This window comes from Eupeodes corollae, chromosome 1 (genome assembly GCF_945859685.1).
Source record: "Eupeodes corollae chromosome 1, idEupCoro1.1, whole genome shotgun sequence".
NCBI classification, from domain to species: Eukaryota; Metazoa; Arthropoda; class Insecta; order Diptera; family Syrphidae; genus Eupeodes; species Eupeodes corollae.
Window position 1 is genome coordinate 240,377,151 of NC_079147.1, and position 17,338 is coordinate 240,394,488.

A 17,338-nucleotide genomic window follows, 5' to 3' on the forward strand; every position below is an offset into this window, starting at 1 on the left:
TTTGTTTGTTTGTCCTTCCTTCAGAGTGCAATGGAGCAATATTATGACATGATTTTTTGTTTGTAGGTAGTTACAAGCCTTAAGAGTGTTTTAAGCTTCTTTTTACAGCGATAAAATATCCCATTCACAGCGCATTCGAACAGATTCCCCGGTTACACTTATGTGATTTTTGATATAATCTTTTTTTAAACTAATTAATAGCATATTTTTGGGTGCTTTAGCTTTTGGACCTATCGTCGTTGACTATCATTAGGTGTTTTCTATATCGACACACACGGCACACAAACGGAATATTTTTGGAATTTGGTACAGAATAATTCTAAACTTATTGCAAATGTTATCCTGATTTACAAAAGAACATAAATAAGATAAAAAAAAGTTCAAACAAGCCAGGAAGGTCTGCAACGCCCATATTTGATGGACCATATTTGTACATGACCAAAAATTACGGCAAAAAATACTGCAATGTCCCAAAAGCAGTAAGAATTTTTGGTCATTTGTAAAAAAACATGAGGAATTCTTCCTCTTCATCGGTCCCTACGCTCGTTGTCAATGACACTCTTTTTGTTAGCTCTTTAGAGAAACCTAATCTCTTTGCCAACTCTGCGTTGCCAGTGAGGGTTATTACTCCGCCTGTACTCGATGGGACCAATCTTTTTTCACACTTGTACTGTGGCAAGAGTCCTTAGAGATCACATAAAGCACATAGAGCACATAAATCCGCTGGTCCGGATGGTAGCACCGCTATTCTTCTGAAGGAATGTTCTTCAAAGCTTTTTCATCTGTCCTACTCCTCAGGTCTCGTTCCGAGAGGATGGAAAACTGCATTTTTGTCAAGCCCATCCCCAAAAAAGGCGAATCTTTCTCACCCTCTGATTACCGACCGATTGCACTTACGTCCCTTCTTACCAAGGTCTTGGAAACGCTGATTTATTATCAGCTCAAGAAATATCTTGAAGATCGGAAGCTTCTTAATGACCGTCCGTACGGCTTTCAAAGCACATCACCGAACAGTGGATCATCGCTTTGGAGAAAGTAATATTATTGCACTTAATATTTCAAAAGCGTTTGATAGGGTTTGGCATCAAGCTCTCTTATCAAAAACGCGCCTTTCGGTTTTCACGAATCCCTGCTTCATTGGATTAGTAATTACCTTTCGAATCGTTCAATACAAGTTGTATTGGATAGATTCAAGTCTGAAAACCACAAAATAAATGCTGGTGTGCCTCAGGGCTCCGTTTTATCTCCAACACTCTTTCTCATTTTTATTAATGATCTTCTGTCGGCAACATCTAATCCAAAATATTGTTTCGCTGACGATAGTACTCTTAGCTTTTCACATTTGTTTTCAGACTCACATCCCTCTTATTCGGATGTGGAACTGCAACGACAAAATATGAAAAGTTCATTGAATTCTGATCTAAACAGCTGTCTTGTATGGTTAAAGCTAGATATACCCCCCTTGCAATTAATTATAGATGCCACTTTCATCGAGTAGACTGAACACTCGATATTCTCGGTATGTGTGTCACCAACCATCTCTTGTGGAACGATCACATACACGATGTCGCCAAAAATTCCGCAAGGTGTTTGGGTTTCCTTAGGCAATGCAAGAAATATTTTACCCCTCCTGATCTGGCTGTTATCTTCAACATTTATATACGTTCAAAGCTTGAGTATAACTCCCATCTCTGGGCTGGTGCTCCTGCAACTTACTTAAGCCTCTTGGATAATATTGAACGTAGAGCATTTAAATCGATAGATGATAATATCATCATAAGTTCATTTACTTCGCTTTAACATCGTCATAAGGCCTCTTGTCTGACCCTTTTTTACCGTTATTTTAACGGCTTATGCTCTAGTGAAATAGCCAGTTGCATTCCTCCCTATATACTCGCGCTTCTAGGAATGCTCATCAGTATACCCACAGCCCAACTTCGGCCGTGCTGTCAAATACAGAGATTCATTCTTTAGCCGTACTACGCGAATGTGGAATGCCTTATCACACTCTGTCTTTCCTAGTCATTGTTCAGGAATTCTAAACCAATGTTCACCGACATCTCCTTTTTAAAAATGTATTTGTCAAATAGGGATAAAAGCTTCAAGAAACGATGTTGTTCTGATAATAAATTCAAACATATTGGACGAAGTAGGATGAGATTTGAACGAGTCTTTAGCAAAAGACACAGTAATGGACTCAGAATAGAGCAATTCATGTTGGAAAGTGTTATTATTCCTAGAATCCCAATAGTTCCTATACATTTACCATTCCAATTCAAAAGGCTTTAATTTACTAAAGTTTAGTATCGCTATGACAATTCATAAGACGCGAATTCAAGCACCCAAAGTAGCAGGGGTTAACCTAGAAAAGCCGTGCTTCATCACTTTAACAGTATTTAATACTTAACTTTAAAATAGACAGCATTACTTATGGGTGGTCTTTGTTTGTTTTGATTGTGGAAGCTTACCAACTAACTTATATATATATATATACTTGCCCTGGAATGTCTATGTGATTAATTTTATTTTTATTTAACACGTGAAGAAAGACGCTGGCTAACAGTTAGTTAAAAATATTACAGACAACTCGTAGCCAAGCACCATCAAATTTCAGCTTGAAATCTTCTTAGCAGCAATGAATTATCACAAAAAATGTTCTTTATAAACGCCGCTTTGACGAGCTACACAAATCATTAAAGATTTCATCGAAAGTTCTGTCTGTGAATTAAAAAAAAATTAACAATGCTTTTAAATTTTTAGCCATGGCAATTCAAATATTGATTTCTCATCCTTCAACATTTTTCATTTCAATATATTAATCTTTTTTTTAATTTCTACTTTCGCAGCAAATCAAAGACGAAATTGAAGGTCAAGCAAGGCCAGTATCATCATGTCTTGAGCAAATTCGTCAAATTGTACTCACCGGTGGTGATGTACTCTCAGCTCCTGAAGTTACAACATTGGAGAATTCTGGCCGAGAACTTAGGTTTCGAGTTGATCGCGCCAGCGATCGTACACAACGTTTGTTGAAACGCTTGGAATCCGGCCGCGATGAATTGCACAAACTCCGCACCGAATTAGATGTCTTTTCCGGTTGGTTACAAACAGCTAGAAGAACACTCGAAGACAAAGAACGATCACTGTCTGATTTGGCACGATTATCAAGTCAATCGGATTCTATTCGAGAGTTTGTGAGCGATGTAATTGGTCATCAAGCCGATTTGAGATTCATCACCATGGCTGCTCAGAAGTTCGTTGATGAGAGCAAGGAGTTCTTGGTTGTATTGAATGATTTCCGTACAACATTGCCAGAAAGATTGCCCCATGTAATTCCACTATCGACTGCCGAGAGCCCGATACGTGAAGAAGTATCATTTGTGTCGGCTCAATACAAGGATCTTATGCATCGCGTGAACGCCCTGTCAGATCGCCTTTCCGGTTTAGGTGGACGTCAACGAGAATACCAAGATGCTTTGGAGAAGGTTAACGAATGGTTGCGTAGTGTCCAACCACGTGCCTCACAGATTCTCAATGATCCAGTTGGTGCCGATCCGCAGACAGTACAGGAGCAGATGAACGAAGCCAAGGCTTTGCACAATGAATTTATGTCACAAGGAAGATTAGTAGAGAACGCCCAACAATCTTTGTCATCGTTGTTGCGATCACTTGGCAGTCAATTAAGTCCAACTGAAGTTAACGCTTTAGAGATGCCAGTTGAAGAAGTCGTAGATAAGTACAACCAACTTCTGCAAGCTCTGGGTGATCATTGCAAACTTCTAGATACTGCCTTAGTCCAATCACAAGGTGTTCAAGATGCTTTGGACAGTCTAGTTGGATGGGTCAATCAAGCTGAGGACAAATTCAAAGTGCAATTCCGTCCTGCGTCTCTTATCAAAGAACGTCTGCAAGAACAAGTTCGTGAACACAGGTCGCTTCTTTCTGATCTTCAATCGCATCAAAGCAGCATTGACAGTGTAGCGTCATCTGCCCATCATCTGATGAACACTGCATCGAATGCCCGAATTGCCAAGAAGGTTGAAATGAAACTCAACGATGTAACAGTTAAATTTGAGAAATTACTCGATAAGGCCTTCAAGCGAGGAGAGTTCCTTGATGATACTTTGCAGCAGCTGAACAAGTTCAGTGATGAAACCACAAACGTCGAGCAAGAAGTGGTTACTTTGCAGGAGTCTCTTGAAAGCAGAGAATTAAGTCAGCTGGGAACTGAAGACCTAGCTCGCAGGATGATTGAACTTTCACGCAGGAAGGATAAGATCAGTCCTCTCTTTGACAACTGTGTACGCGATGGCAAAGAACTTGTTAGTTTGCGTGACGTTACTGATACCGGAGTAGTCAGAGACCGTGTCAAGGCTCTTGAATCACAATGGCGTAACTTAGATATCACCCTGGAAGAAAAAGCCAAGCTTTCCAAACAAAAGGCCGAACAGCAAATTGCATATGAAAGCCTCAAAGACCAAGTTCTATCATGGTTGGCAAGTATTGAAGCCAGGACCAACTCATTGGCCCCAGTTGCTGTTGATCTCGATATCATTCGCCAACAAGTCGAGGAACTGAAACCAATTGTCAAGGACTACAAAGACTATGCATCGACCATCGATAAAGTCAACGATTTGGGTGCCCAATACGATGCACTCATTCGTCCAGAAAGCCCCGGACGTAAACGTTCCGCTTACAGTCCTATCAAACGAGTTAGTCCCCTTCGTCGAATGTCAGGAGATGCCAGGAGTCCAAGTCCAACAAAGGGAGGTGTTCTGTCGCCACTATCACCTGGATCCAGTGGATTTGGTAGCCGCAGATCTTCTCAGGATGGATTCCAGCTTTCCGAATTGTCACCCATTCAGCAACAACTCAGCGAAATCAATAATCGTTACAGTCTTATTGGGGTTCGTTTGAACGACCGTCAAAATGAACTGGACAGCTTGACCGACGAAATCAGGAAGCACAATGAGAGTCTAAAGAATCTATCATCATTCTTGGACAGAATTCAACGACAAGTGCCTAAGGATTCTATTGCAAACAAAGAGGAAGCCGAGAGAAGCACAAAACAAGCACGAAAGATTCTCGAGGATATGTACGAAAAACAGAGCCTTTTGGATTCAACCAAAGCTCAAATCAAGGATCTTTTGCGTCGCAAGCCTGACGTTCCTGGAGCCGAGCAATTGCGTCAAGAACACGACAATATTGTCGAGAAATGGAGGAACATCAATGACCTCTGTAAGAGTCGCATCAACTTCTCCGAACAGTTGCGTGACTTCTTGGATACACATGACAGTTTGAAGAATTGGCTTAACAGCAAGGAACGTATGTTGACAGTTCTTGGGCCAATTTCATCCGATCCAAGAATGGTCCAAAGCCAAGTTCAACAAGTTCAGGTACTGCGCGAAGAATTCCGTTCCCAACAGCCACAACTCAATCATCTGCAAGAAATTGGACATGAGGTCCTCGATCACCTCAAGGAATCGTCGCCTGAAGGACAATCCGTTTCGAAGAAACTCCATGAGGTTCAGAGTAAATGGGATGACCTGGTCGGACGATTGGATGAACGTGCAAACAGCCTCGGAGGCGCTGCAGACAGCAGCAAGGAGTTCGATGCTGCTATTGGTCGTTTGCGTGACGCATTGATCAATATCAGTGATAACTTGGATGCCCTGCCTCTTGACGGAGACTCACAGGAGAATCTACGTAAAATTGAAAATCTGGAAAGACAACTTGAAGGCCAAAGACCACTTCTGGCCGATGCCGAACAGTCAGCTGCAGCATTGTGCAATATCTTGGGAGATCCAGCTTCTCGAGCGGATGTCAACGGACGTGTGGCTGCTTTAGAGAAACAATATCAAGCACTGCAAAAGAAATTGGACACCAAAAAGGCCGAGACTGAATCGTCACTCAGAGACGGACGTCAATTTGCTGAAAGCTGCTCGAAAACACTCGGCTGGTTGTCAGGCGAGTTGGCCAATCTTACAGATAGGCTTCTGGTCTCGGCTCACAAGCCCACATTGCAACACCAAATTGACACCCATGAGCCAATCTACCGTGAGGTTATGGCTCGTGAGCACGAAGTTATCATGCTTATCAACAAGGGTAAGGATCTAAGCAGCCGCCCTGGAGCAACACAAGACCGTGGTGTGCAACGTGATCTGGAACGCATTCAACAGCAATGGGACAAGTTGCGCCGTGACGCTGTTGATCGTCACACCCGCCTCCAAACTTGCATGGAGCACTGCAAGAAGTATTCGCAGAGTTCAGAAACCTTCCTTTCTTGGTTGCGTGGGGCTGAAGACAAACTAGCTGATCTGAGACCTGGAGTCCTTAATAAGGCGCAATTGGAGCTCAGGCTTCGTGAGCTGCAGGCATTCCGAAGTGAGGTCTGGAAGAAAACTGGAGAATATGAAAACACCAAGGGCTTGGGAGATACCTTCCTTGCCAGTTGCGATGTTGACAAAGACCCAATCAAGGCCGAGTTGCAAGACATGAAAGAACGATGGGAGAAACTAAACAACGATCTGCTTTCACGAGCCCAAGAAATCGAGACATGTTCTCGCCGTCTGGGAGATTTCAATGACGAGCTAAGGAATCTTGACCACTCCGTTGGTCGCTGCGAAGACCGTTTGGCTGCCCATGATGCACTTGGAGGTGCCGCCAAAGATGCCAAACTTCTCGATCGTGTTAAGGCCATCAAAGAAGAAGTCAGCAACCTTAAGAAGCCTTTACAATCACTGCGTGCCTTGGCTAAGGATATTTCATCTGAAGCCCGTGCCGCTGGTGGTGATGCTGATCACTTGGTAGATGAAGTCGATGGCGTCGACGATAGAATCTCTGAGCTTTTGTCGCGTTTGAACGATCGTTGCGGAGAGCTCCAGTCGGCCGCTACAGCAGTTTCCCAATTTAATGAACAAGTCAAGAATTTGGGTATCGATCTTACCGAGCTTGAGAATGTGGTTGAGAACCTCTCGCCACCCGCACGGGAAATCAAGGTGGTTCAAGCCCAAATCGATGAAGTCTCTGGACTTCAAGATAAACTCGACCGAATGGCAGATCAGTTGGGAGCTGTTGAACGCTCCAGTGAGGTGTTGGTCGATTCAGGATTTTCCCCTGATACAGTTCAGACAAGAGAACAAGTGGCTTCTTTGAAGAAGACTCTGGCTCGCTTGGAGAATCGTACTCGTGATCACGAAGACACGCTACAAGTTGCCCTCAAGGATCTGACAAAGTTCTACGATATTCAGTCGGGTGTTTTGGATGACATCAAGGACCTCAGTGACGAATTGAAGAGAATGAAGCCAGTCAGTTCAGAATTGGAGCAAATCAGAATCCAGCAAGAAGACTTCAGACGATTCCGGGATCGCACCGTGGAGCCATTGAGTCACAATGTGGATGAAGTCAATCAGTGTGGCAGGGATCTGGTTAGATCTGCCTCGAGTGGTGTTTCCACAAATGCCATTGAGAAAGACCTGGAAAAATTGAACGATCGTTGGAATGATTTGAAGGAACGCTTGAACGAACGAGACCGCCGCTTGGATGTGGCTCTCTTACAATCTGGCAAATTCCAAGAAGCTCTTGATGGACTTTCCAAATGGTTGGGTGATACCGAAGAAATGGTCGCTAATCAGAAACCACCAAGTGCCGATTATAAGGTAGTGAAAGCTCAGCTACAGGAACAGAAATTCCTTAAGAAAATGCTCTTGGATCGTCAAAATTCCATGTCGTCCCTATTCAATCTAGGACAAGAAGTTGCAGGCAATTGCGATTCATCAGAGAAGGCAGGAATTGAACGCCAATTGAAGGAACTCATGAACCGTTTCGATGCCTTGACCGATTCTGCTCAGCAACGTGAAGAAGACTTGGAACAAGCAATGGAAGTTGCAAAACATTTCCATGACAAATTCACACCACTCAACCAGTGGCTGGATAATTCAGAGAGGGCAATTAAGAACATGGAGCTCGTTCCTACGGATGAGGAGAAAATTCAGCAAAGAATTCGTGAGCACGCCCATTTGCACGATGAAATCATTGCGAAGAAACCAGACTTCTCCGAACTGGCTGACGTTGCCGGTCAACTTATGCACTTGGTCAGTGATGAAGAAGCCGTTGGATTGGGTGAGAAGGTTCGCGTCATCACTGAAAGGTACACAACTTTGGTAGATGCCAGCGATAATGTTGGTCAGTTGTTGGCCGAGTCGAGACAAGGCTTAAGACATCTTGTTCTCACCTATCAAGACCTGGTCGCCTGGATGGAAAATATGGAGAAGCAACTCCAGCGCTTCCGAGTTGTGCCTGTTCATACTGAAAAACTGCTTGAGCAGATGGATCATCTATTGGAATTGAACGAGAGCATTGCAAACCATGCTCCAAATGTTGAATCTACAGTTGAAGCTGGTTCGGAACTCATGAAACATATTTCCAATGATGAAGCGCTTCAACTCAAGGACAAACTAGACTCGCTGCAGCGTCGCTACGGAGAACTTACCAACAAGGGTGGTGACCATCTGAAGAACGCCCAAAATGCTTTGCCACTTGTGCAGCAATTCCATGACTCGCACAGTCGCCTCATTGATTGGATGCAGGGCGCTGAAAGTGCGCTCTCAACAAGTGAACCACGCCAAAACGACATCTTAAGGTTGGAAGCAGAATTGGCTGATATGCGCCCCGTAGTGGATACAGTTAATCTAGTTGGACCGCAGTTGTGTCAAATTTCACCTGGAGAAGGAGCCGCCACAATTGAAAGCCTTGTTACGAGGGACAATCGTCGATTTGACTCCATTGTCGAGCAAATCCAACGCAAAGCTGAACGTCTGCACCTCAGCAACCAACGAGCTAAAGAAGTCACCGGTGACATCGATGAACTTCTTGAATGGTTCAGAGATATGGACGCCAGCCTACGAGAAGCCGAGTTACCTGCCATGGAACCAAAACTCGTGCGCACTCAACTACAAGAGCACAGATCGATAAACGACGATATTTCCAGCCAGAAGGGACGTGTACGTGATGTGACAGCTGGAGCAAAGAAAGTACTCCGCGAATCGCCACAAAACGAGAACACCTCAGCTTTGCGTGAGAAGTTGGAAGATCTGAAGGAAGTCGTCGACACTGTTGTGCAATTGTGCGGTGAACGTCTCAGTGTCTTGGAACAGGCTCTTCCTCTATCAGAGCATTTTGCAGACTCACACAATGGCTTGGCCGTGTGGCTAGATGACATGGAGCAGCAAATTTCAATGTTGAGTATGCCCGCTTTGAGGCCTGACCAAATCACTGCTCAACAAGACAAGAACGAACGCCTTGTTCAATCCATTGCCGAACACAAACCACTTTTGGACAAACTCAACAAGACCGGAGAAGCTCTGGGAGCGATTGTTTCTGAAGATGACGGCTCGAAAATTAACGAAATCCTAGATTCGGATAACTCCCGCTATGCGGCCCTCCGCACTGAGCTGCGTGAACGTCAACAGGCTCTGGAAAATGCTCTTCAAGAATCCAGTCAGTTCTCTGACAAGCTTGAAGGTATGCTCCGAGCATTGGCCAACACTTGCGAACAAGTCAATCATCTCGATGCAGTATCAGCTTTGCCGCAGAAGATTCGTGAGCAAATCGATGATAACTCAGCGATAGCAGACGATTTGGACAAGCGTACCGAAGCATTTGCCGCCGTCCAGCGAGCTGCAAATGATGTTATTGCAAAGGCAGGAAACAAATCCGATCCTGCGGTGCGTGACATCAAGAAGAAATTGGAGAAACTCAACAGCTTGTGGAACGATGTCCAACAAGCCACTAAGAAACGTGGCAATTCCCTCGAAGATGTGCTTAAGGTTGCAGAGAAGTTCTGGAAGCAGTTGAATGCAATTATGAAAACCCTAAAGGACTTGGAAGAAACTCTTTCTTCCCAAGAACCAGCCGCTGCTCAACCACAAGACATCAAGAAACAACAAGTTGCATTGCAAGAGATTCGCCATGAAATTGACCAAACCAAACCAGAAGTCGAAGAAGTCCGACGCACAGGTAACAATTTGATGTCCCTGTGTGGAGAACCAGACAAACCCGAAGTCAAGAAACACATCGAAGACCTGGACAATGCCTGGGACAACATCACAGCTCTATACGCCAGACGTGAAGAAAACCTGATCGATGCCATGGAGAAGGCCATGGAATTCCATGAAACCCTACAAAATCTATTGAAATTCTTGACCAAAGCCGAAGAACGCTTTGGTGGCTTAGGAGCTATCGGTTCCGATATTGATGCCGTCAAGAAACAAATTGAACAATTGAAGCGTTTCAAGGACGAAGTAGATCCGCATATGGTCGAAGTAGAAGCACTAAATAGGTAATGTTGATTAATTTACTTTTGAAAAATATATTTCTTATTTAAACATTTATGTTTTCATATTTCAAACACACATTTATTTATATTCTTTATTTTGCTCTCGAAACGATTCACAAATAATTTCTCAATATCAATCAAATATATTCACCTGCAACTACAGATCTCTGGAAAGGCAAGATAAATTATGATTATAAAAACAATTAAAAAAACATTTTTCATTGATACTCATAGATTTGTTGATTGTTACTTGGTTGCATGATATTTTACCGAGTGCTTTTTATGATAAGGTTTTATTCTTAATAAATTGTGTGTGCAAGAACTCAAAAGTTGAAGTGTTAAAGTCTAAATAGAGCATTAGTTCTTCAAGCTTGCTTTCCATTCATTATTGCCCTACTATCACTCAAGTACTTTACATAAACGTGCAATACTTCAAAATTCAAAATACAGGAGAAATTGCTTGGAAAATCATCTTTTTTTTAATTTTAAAGAACGGTATTTGTATTCGTAATATTTAAAAAAATTAAATGGCGCCCAACGAAAGATTTCAATAACTTGAAGCAATATTTGTTTATTTCTTGTATTGATTTTATGAAAAGAGACTAACATACAAAAAACATTTTATATATTTATTTTTCTTTGCATCAAAATGCGGCAAATTGTCAATTTCGTGATATACATACATTTTTGATTAAATGGCGCCCAACAAACATTATCATTCTCAATGTTATTTTATTTAAAATTCCACCGGCATTATATACATATACATAAAAACATTATTAGAAATGTTATCTTATGTATTTAAAAATTCTTAAGTGTTGTGTTTTGGCTAGAATATAAAGCTTACGTATAAAATTGCCACAAGCAAAGCTTTTAAAATGGCGCCCAATGTGGTGCAATGAAGCTTTTAATTTAAAGAACAAAAATGAACTGCCTTATTTTTAAGTTAAAATTGCTTACTTCAACATCAACAGAATTGAAGCTTCACTCTCGCAGCTTATTTCACATCAAAATATGTAAAAAAAAGATCTTTTAAAAAATTCAAAGCCTGTTTTTCAAAAACTTACTTCTAAAACGTTTTTTGCATGTAATTTAATGTTTTGTATTGTACTTCTTTTTGTTTGTGAAGTTTTGAGACTTATTTTTGTAAACCTACTTATTTTGCATTCCGATTAAGTTTAAATTCTAACATTTTCGTATTTATTTCAACAGACAAGCCTCCGAATTGACAGAAAGAACATCTCCAGAACAAGCAGCATCGATCAAGGAGCCATTGGCCACAGTGAATCGCCGATGGGAGAATCTATTGCGCGGTATGGTTGAGCGTCAAAAGCAATTGGAACATGCTCTTCTACATCTTGGACAATTCCAACATGCACTCAATGAGTTGCTTGTTTGGATTGACAAGACAGACAAAACTCTAGATCAGCTTAAACCAGTAAGTTTAAAAATAAGAACGTCACTATGGAAAGCATAGTACAAATATGTATATTAACTATTTGGTTTTTTAGATTCCTGGTGATCCACAATTACTTGAAGTTGAACTTGCTAAGTTAAAGGTTCTTGCCAATGACATTCAAGCTCATCAAAGTTCCGTTGATACTCTTATTGATGCCGGACGGCGTCTAATTGAATCAGAAAAGGGTTCTGTGGAAGCTTCCGCGACCCAAGAGAAACTACGTAAACTTAACGATGAATGGCGTTCTTTGATTCAAAAATCTTCCGACCGCCAACACGAATTGGAAGAAGCGTTACGTGAAGCCCAAGGCTTCATTGCTGAGGTTCAAGACATCTTAGGATGGTTGGGCGATGTAGATGGTGTTATTGGAACAAGCAAACCAGTTGGTGGCCTCCCAGAAACAGCTACCGAACAACTTGAGAGGTTTATGGAAATCTACAATGAGTTGGAAGAAAATCGTGCCAAGGTGGAAACAATTCAAGCTCAAGGCCAAGACTATATCAAGCGTCAAAATCAAATGAAGGTACCTTCGAGCAATTTGCAACATACCCTACGCACACTCAAACAACGCTGGGATGCAGTTATCTCGCGTGCTTCAGACAAGAAGATCAAACTCGAAATCGCTCTCAAGGAAGCAACTGAATTCCATGACACACTGCAGGCATTTGTCGAATGGCTAACTCAAGCTGAAAAACAACTAAGCAGTTCATCGGCTGTGTCGAGAGTTCTGGAAACAATTCAGGTTCAAATCGAAGAGCACAAAGTACTTCAGAAGGATGTCAGTACTCATCGTGAAGCTATGCTTCTGTTAGACAAAAAGGGAACTCATCTCAAGTACTTTAGTCAAAAACAAGACGTCATTCTAATCAAGAATCTCCTAGTTTCTGTCCAACATCGGTGGGAGCGCGTTGTAAGCAAAGCAGCTGAACGCACTCGCGCCCTTGATCACGGCTATAAGGAGGCTCGTGAATTCAATGACGCCTGGTCTGGCATGCTTCAATGGCTGCAGGAAGTCGAAGAAATACTCGATCGTTTGACTGAAGAAGCAGCCTCATCGAAGGATCCACAAAAGATCAAAAAACACATCCTCAAGTTGAAGGAAACACACCGTCAATTGAATGGAAAACAACAACAGTATGATGGAACAATGCGTGCTGGAAAGAATCTCATGGATAGAGCACCGAAATCAGACGAACCCGTCTTGAATAAGATGCTTAGTGAACTTAAGGAGACCTGGACTCGGGTATGGTCGAAGAGTGTGGATCGTCAAAGGAAACTCGAAGAAGCCCTCTTGCTATCCGGACAGTTCTCTGATGCCTTACAAGAACTATTAGACTGGTTGAAGAAAACAAAATCTCGCCTATCCGACAACGGACCAGTTCATGGAGACTTTGAGACTGTTAGTGGACTATGTGATCACCACAAGCACCTTGAACAAGATTTGCTCAAGAGACAAGCTCAAATGCAGGGTGTTATGAAGTCTGGACGTGATTTGGAGAAATCACCAAGCAATGCAGATATAGCCAAATCACTTGATGAATTGCAATCTCTTTGGGACGATGTTAAGGATGCAACATCGAAACGCGGTGATCGATTGAGACAAGCATTGAAAGACGCCGAACGCCTCAACAACGGTGTACAAGCTCTCTTCGACTGGCTGGATCATGCTGAGAACAAACTTCGCTATGCTAAGAATCCACCCGATGACGAAAAGATTGCCCGCGATCTCCTCGAAATTCACACAGACTTCATGAAGGACCTGCGTAAACGTGTTGTGCAAAAGGAAGAGACATTCCAACTTGCCCAAGAGATTATCGACAAAGCCTATCCAGATGCCATTCCGATCATCAAGAATTGGCTTCAAATCATTCAAACTCGTTGGGATGAAATCTCCCAATGGGCCGTTAATCGCGAAGCAAAACTTGAACAACATTTGCAATCGCTTAAGGATCTGGATGAAAATATCGAAGATCTCTTGGCATGGTTGAATGGACTTGAATCGACGTTGTTGAGTAAGTTCTTTTTTTATCGATAAATTTGAGATATTAAATTTGTTTGTGCTTTGTTTAGATCTTGAACGCGAGCCATTGCCAGAAGAAATTCCTCCATTAGAGAAACTTATCGAGGACCACAAAGAGTTCATGGAAAACACAGCACGTCGCCAAGTCGAGGTTGACCGGGCTTGCAAACCTAAACAACTGCCACCTGGCAGCCGAGATGTACGCAAAATGTCTCGCAATGCAAAGACTCCAGTGTAAGTACAAACAATTTAAATTAAAAGAATTTTGCTTTGAATGATTTTGAAGATTTATTTTTTGTTTGTTGATGAAAATATTGATTTTATTTTTATTCTTTTGTATATTTGTTTTATTTTCGTTTACTATATTTTTATTTTTTATTATATTTATTTCTTGTCTTTGTGAATTCTACTGTCGACATTATATTGTGTTTCACTGCACTCTTTTCTACCACGAACACAATCAACCTGGATATTATCAATTCACACAAAAAATTGAAAATATTATTTATTTATTTTTTGTGTATAAATGTTTGTAAATTAAAAACAAAAAAATCAAAAAAAAAAAAATCATGGGTTAAATAAAATACAGTCGAGGATCAACACACGATCTACGCGAACAATCTCCAGATGCCGGCGCAATGAGACGGCAAAGGTTCGTTCAAATAATAAAAAGAATTGTATAATTTACTAAACGACTGCCCATTTTCACTAATTTAATGTTTAAATGTATATTTTTGTCTAACATCCGCAAGCAAATAACCAAATTTATCATCTAACAGTGTCAAATCAATCTTGTTAATGGTGTTGAGTGATTTTTGTTACCATTCATTTGTTGTCATTGGTAAGTGACAGAAAAAAAGGTTAACCAAACCAAATTGAGTGTGATGAACTTGAATTTGATATTTACAGTTTTACGAGTCTTAATCCCTTTCGTTTGTGTTATCATCACTTACTACATGTTCTTCTATCTAATTGCGATTACATAAATATTTCTATATTTTAAATTTTTATCCTTACAATTAGGCAAAACTACTTTTTACCTTAGGTTGTTGTTGCATTTTTAAATTTTACGATAGGGCAAGTTAAATAAAAATGTCTTGCAATATGTAGTAGATTAGATTAGATTTAATTCTTTATTTCGATTATAAAATTACATTCATTTAAAGCTAGGAATATAAGGGCATGGCGATGTTGCCGTCTGCCGATAGACATTTCAGTTAAAAATAGTCTAACATTATGAAAGTTTTTTTTTTTTAGTATAAGAAAATAAAAACTGTATTTTTAGTGATTTTTCTAAACAATTTTCAAACATAACAGATTAATTAAATTATTCACTTGAATATTTATAAAAAAAAGATACAAAAATCAATTTTAAATGATTTTATAATCTTTAAAGATGTGTATACAATTTTGACATTATTTGAAACACAAAAAATTTGAGCTCTATTTTTTTCTTTTTTTTTTCGTTTTTACATTCTCAGTGATTCGAGACTTAAAATATCAATTTTGCCGCGATTTGAAACACAAAATCTTTAAAATAACCTTTCTCGTTCCTAAAAACAATTTTAGTAAATGAAAACAAGTTCAATTTTGCCGTGATTTGAAACACAAAAAATATTAAATTCTCAATAGCCAGAACTGGAAACATGACCGCTCAAAAGCTACTTCTATAAGCTAAAGCATGTTTGCAAAATTTAAACAGATTCGTCCAACCGCTCAGCCTAGTTAAGAATGTCAATAACTAGGAAATATAGACGTCGTATTTCTTGTAATATTGGACAAACAGCTATGAAATGATTTATATCCTCCACATCTCTTCTATTGCAGAGAGTGCAAATTTGTGAGAGGTCGGATCTATGTTGAGATTAAGGTTCTCGACTTTAGCTTTAAAAATGGTGCCGATAGCTTCCGGAGTCATTTCTTTACAAAAATAGCTTGAAGTTGATGACAATTAATGGTTTAAGCACTTGAATATGTTTCTGCTTGCCGATGATGATGCACTTTGCAGGTGTTCTAAATAAAGTTTTCCATCAATTTTAGCTTTCACAACCGCGAACATATTTTGCCATTCCTCTACATTATTTTCCCTTAAGGAGAGTACTATCTCAACTCTTGTAGCAAACGCGTCCCATTCTCTGAAGGGAGATGCATTTATACGGAGCAGTCTTATCAAGATCGTCTTATGAAGCCCATTTTCTCTTTTCATAACCTTAGCTAAATAGTCGGAATGTTGTTTCAGTTTCTGAATATATATCGGTGCTATTCCCGATTCGACATGTATGGCGTACGTAGGTGTAGCGTTAGGCAGTTTAAAAAGTCTTTTTGTAAAGTCTCAAATTTCTCTATTTGAGCGTATCCAAACGCTTGGACACCGTAAAATAAGCAAGTATTTATTGTTGCATTGAAGACTCTGTACTTTGATGAGAGGTCGATAAGTTGGTTGCTAACAAAATTGGGCCACATAAGGTTTAGGGCCAGTTTGGCCTGACTGGTTTTCTCTTTCGCATGATAATATGTAGTACTTATCAGTAATACAAGTCTACTGCGGTACGTTTTGTTGCCTTTAAATTGAAAATTATTTTAAGTGCAAGGGCTACCCAGATTTTGACAATTAATACCAAAACTGTTTTTGAAAAAAGCAAAAACAGTTAATTTTTGTTCTGTGTTCCAAACAAGTTTATCACGTCAAGTATTTATAAAAAAGTAAATAAAAGTTGAATTTCTAATTTGAAATCAGCATCCAAAATGACCTTTAAAACGGGATTTTTCAAAACCACAAACCGCCTTACTTGTCGGTTCGGTAGTAATCGATTACTTTCTCACTTGGCACAGGCATTTGGACAATTATTTTTGTCTTCTGTATGGAATGACGTCAAGATTCAAGACTTTTTAAAACCTTATAGAGAGTTAAATGAAGACTCATAACTAGTTTCTAGGATAGACATTTTAAATTGACAAAAACTAGCCTGTTTTTTGGGATTCCATAATCATGCTTATTTTGTGATTCGAACGAAAGGTTGATTCGAGTGACTAGATCTATTCTTTCGAATGAATTTTGTTTATTTTAAGATTCGTATGAAAAATATTTATTGCACGAAATGAACCGAAATGATTAGACATTTTGATTTGATTTAGTGTGACCACACTAAATTTTTATTTTTCGAAGAATATTTTTAATTCAGACTTTGTCACAGATTAACAGTTTCTGAATTGAAAAATTAAGTGAAGTTAAGTGAAAAACATTCATGACATAAAATTAAACATTTTTTCAACTTACGTAACCATTTTGGTTTAAATTTACATGTTGTGTTTATACCGTTTAAAATGTTATGTATATTCATCACACACGGTCACACTATCTATTGAAATTAAAACAATCAAAGTTTATAAACTTCAAATCGGTGTAGTTTTTCTTATTTTGGACAAAGTAAACAATGGCAATAGTTTTGTTTCTAAAAAAATTAACTTTCGATTGAATCAGAAAACTTTCGAATCAATCGAATTTCAAAATAAAATCTCCTCGAAT

The 17,338-nt window shown here is 40.0% G+C and overlaps 1 protein-coding gene across 41 annotated transcripts in view; it reads left to right on the plus strand.

Annotated features, from left to right (window-relative positions):
• Window positions 1–17,338, plus strand: part of LOC129942467 (dystonin) — a 290,358-nt gene that overhangs the window by 256,476 nt on the left and 16,544 nt on the right. For 31 of the 41 annotated variants that reach the window (XM_056051421.1, XM_056051422.1, XM_056051397.1 and 28 more), the window contains 5 exons: window positions 2,847–10,336; window positions 11,546–11,771; window positions 11,845–13,804; window positions 13,863–14,046; window positions 14,402–14,464. In XM_056051421.1, coding sequence (XP_055907396.1) covers window positions 2,847–10,336; window positions 11,546–11,771; window positions 11,845–13,804; window positions 13,863–14,046; window positions 14,402–14,464 — 9,923 coding nt within the window. The remainder of the gene's footprint in view (window positions 1–2,846; window positions 10,337–11,545; window positions 11,772–11,844; window positions 13,805–13,862; window positions 14,047–14,401; window positions 14,465–17,338) is intronic. The other 10 variants (XM_056051416.1, XM_056051419.1, XM_056051403.1 and 7 more) reach the window with 1 other exon arrangement.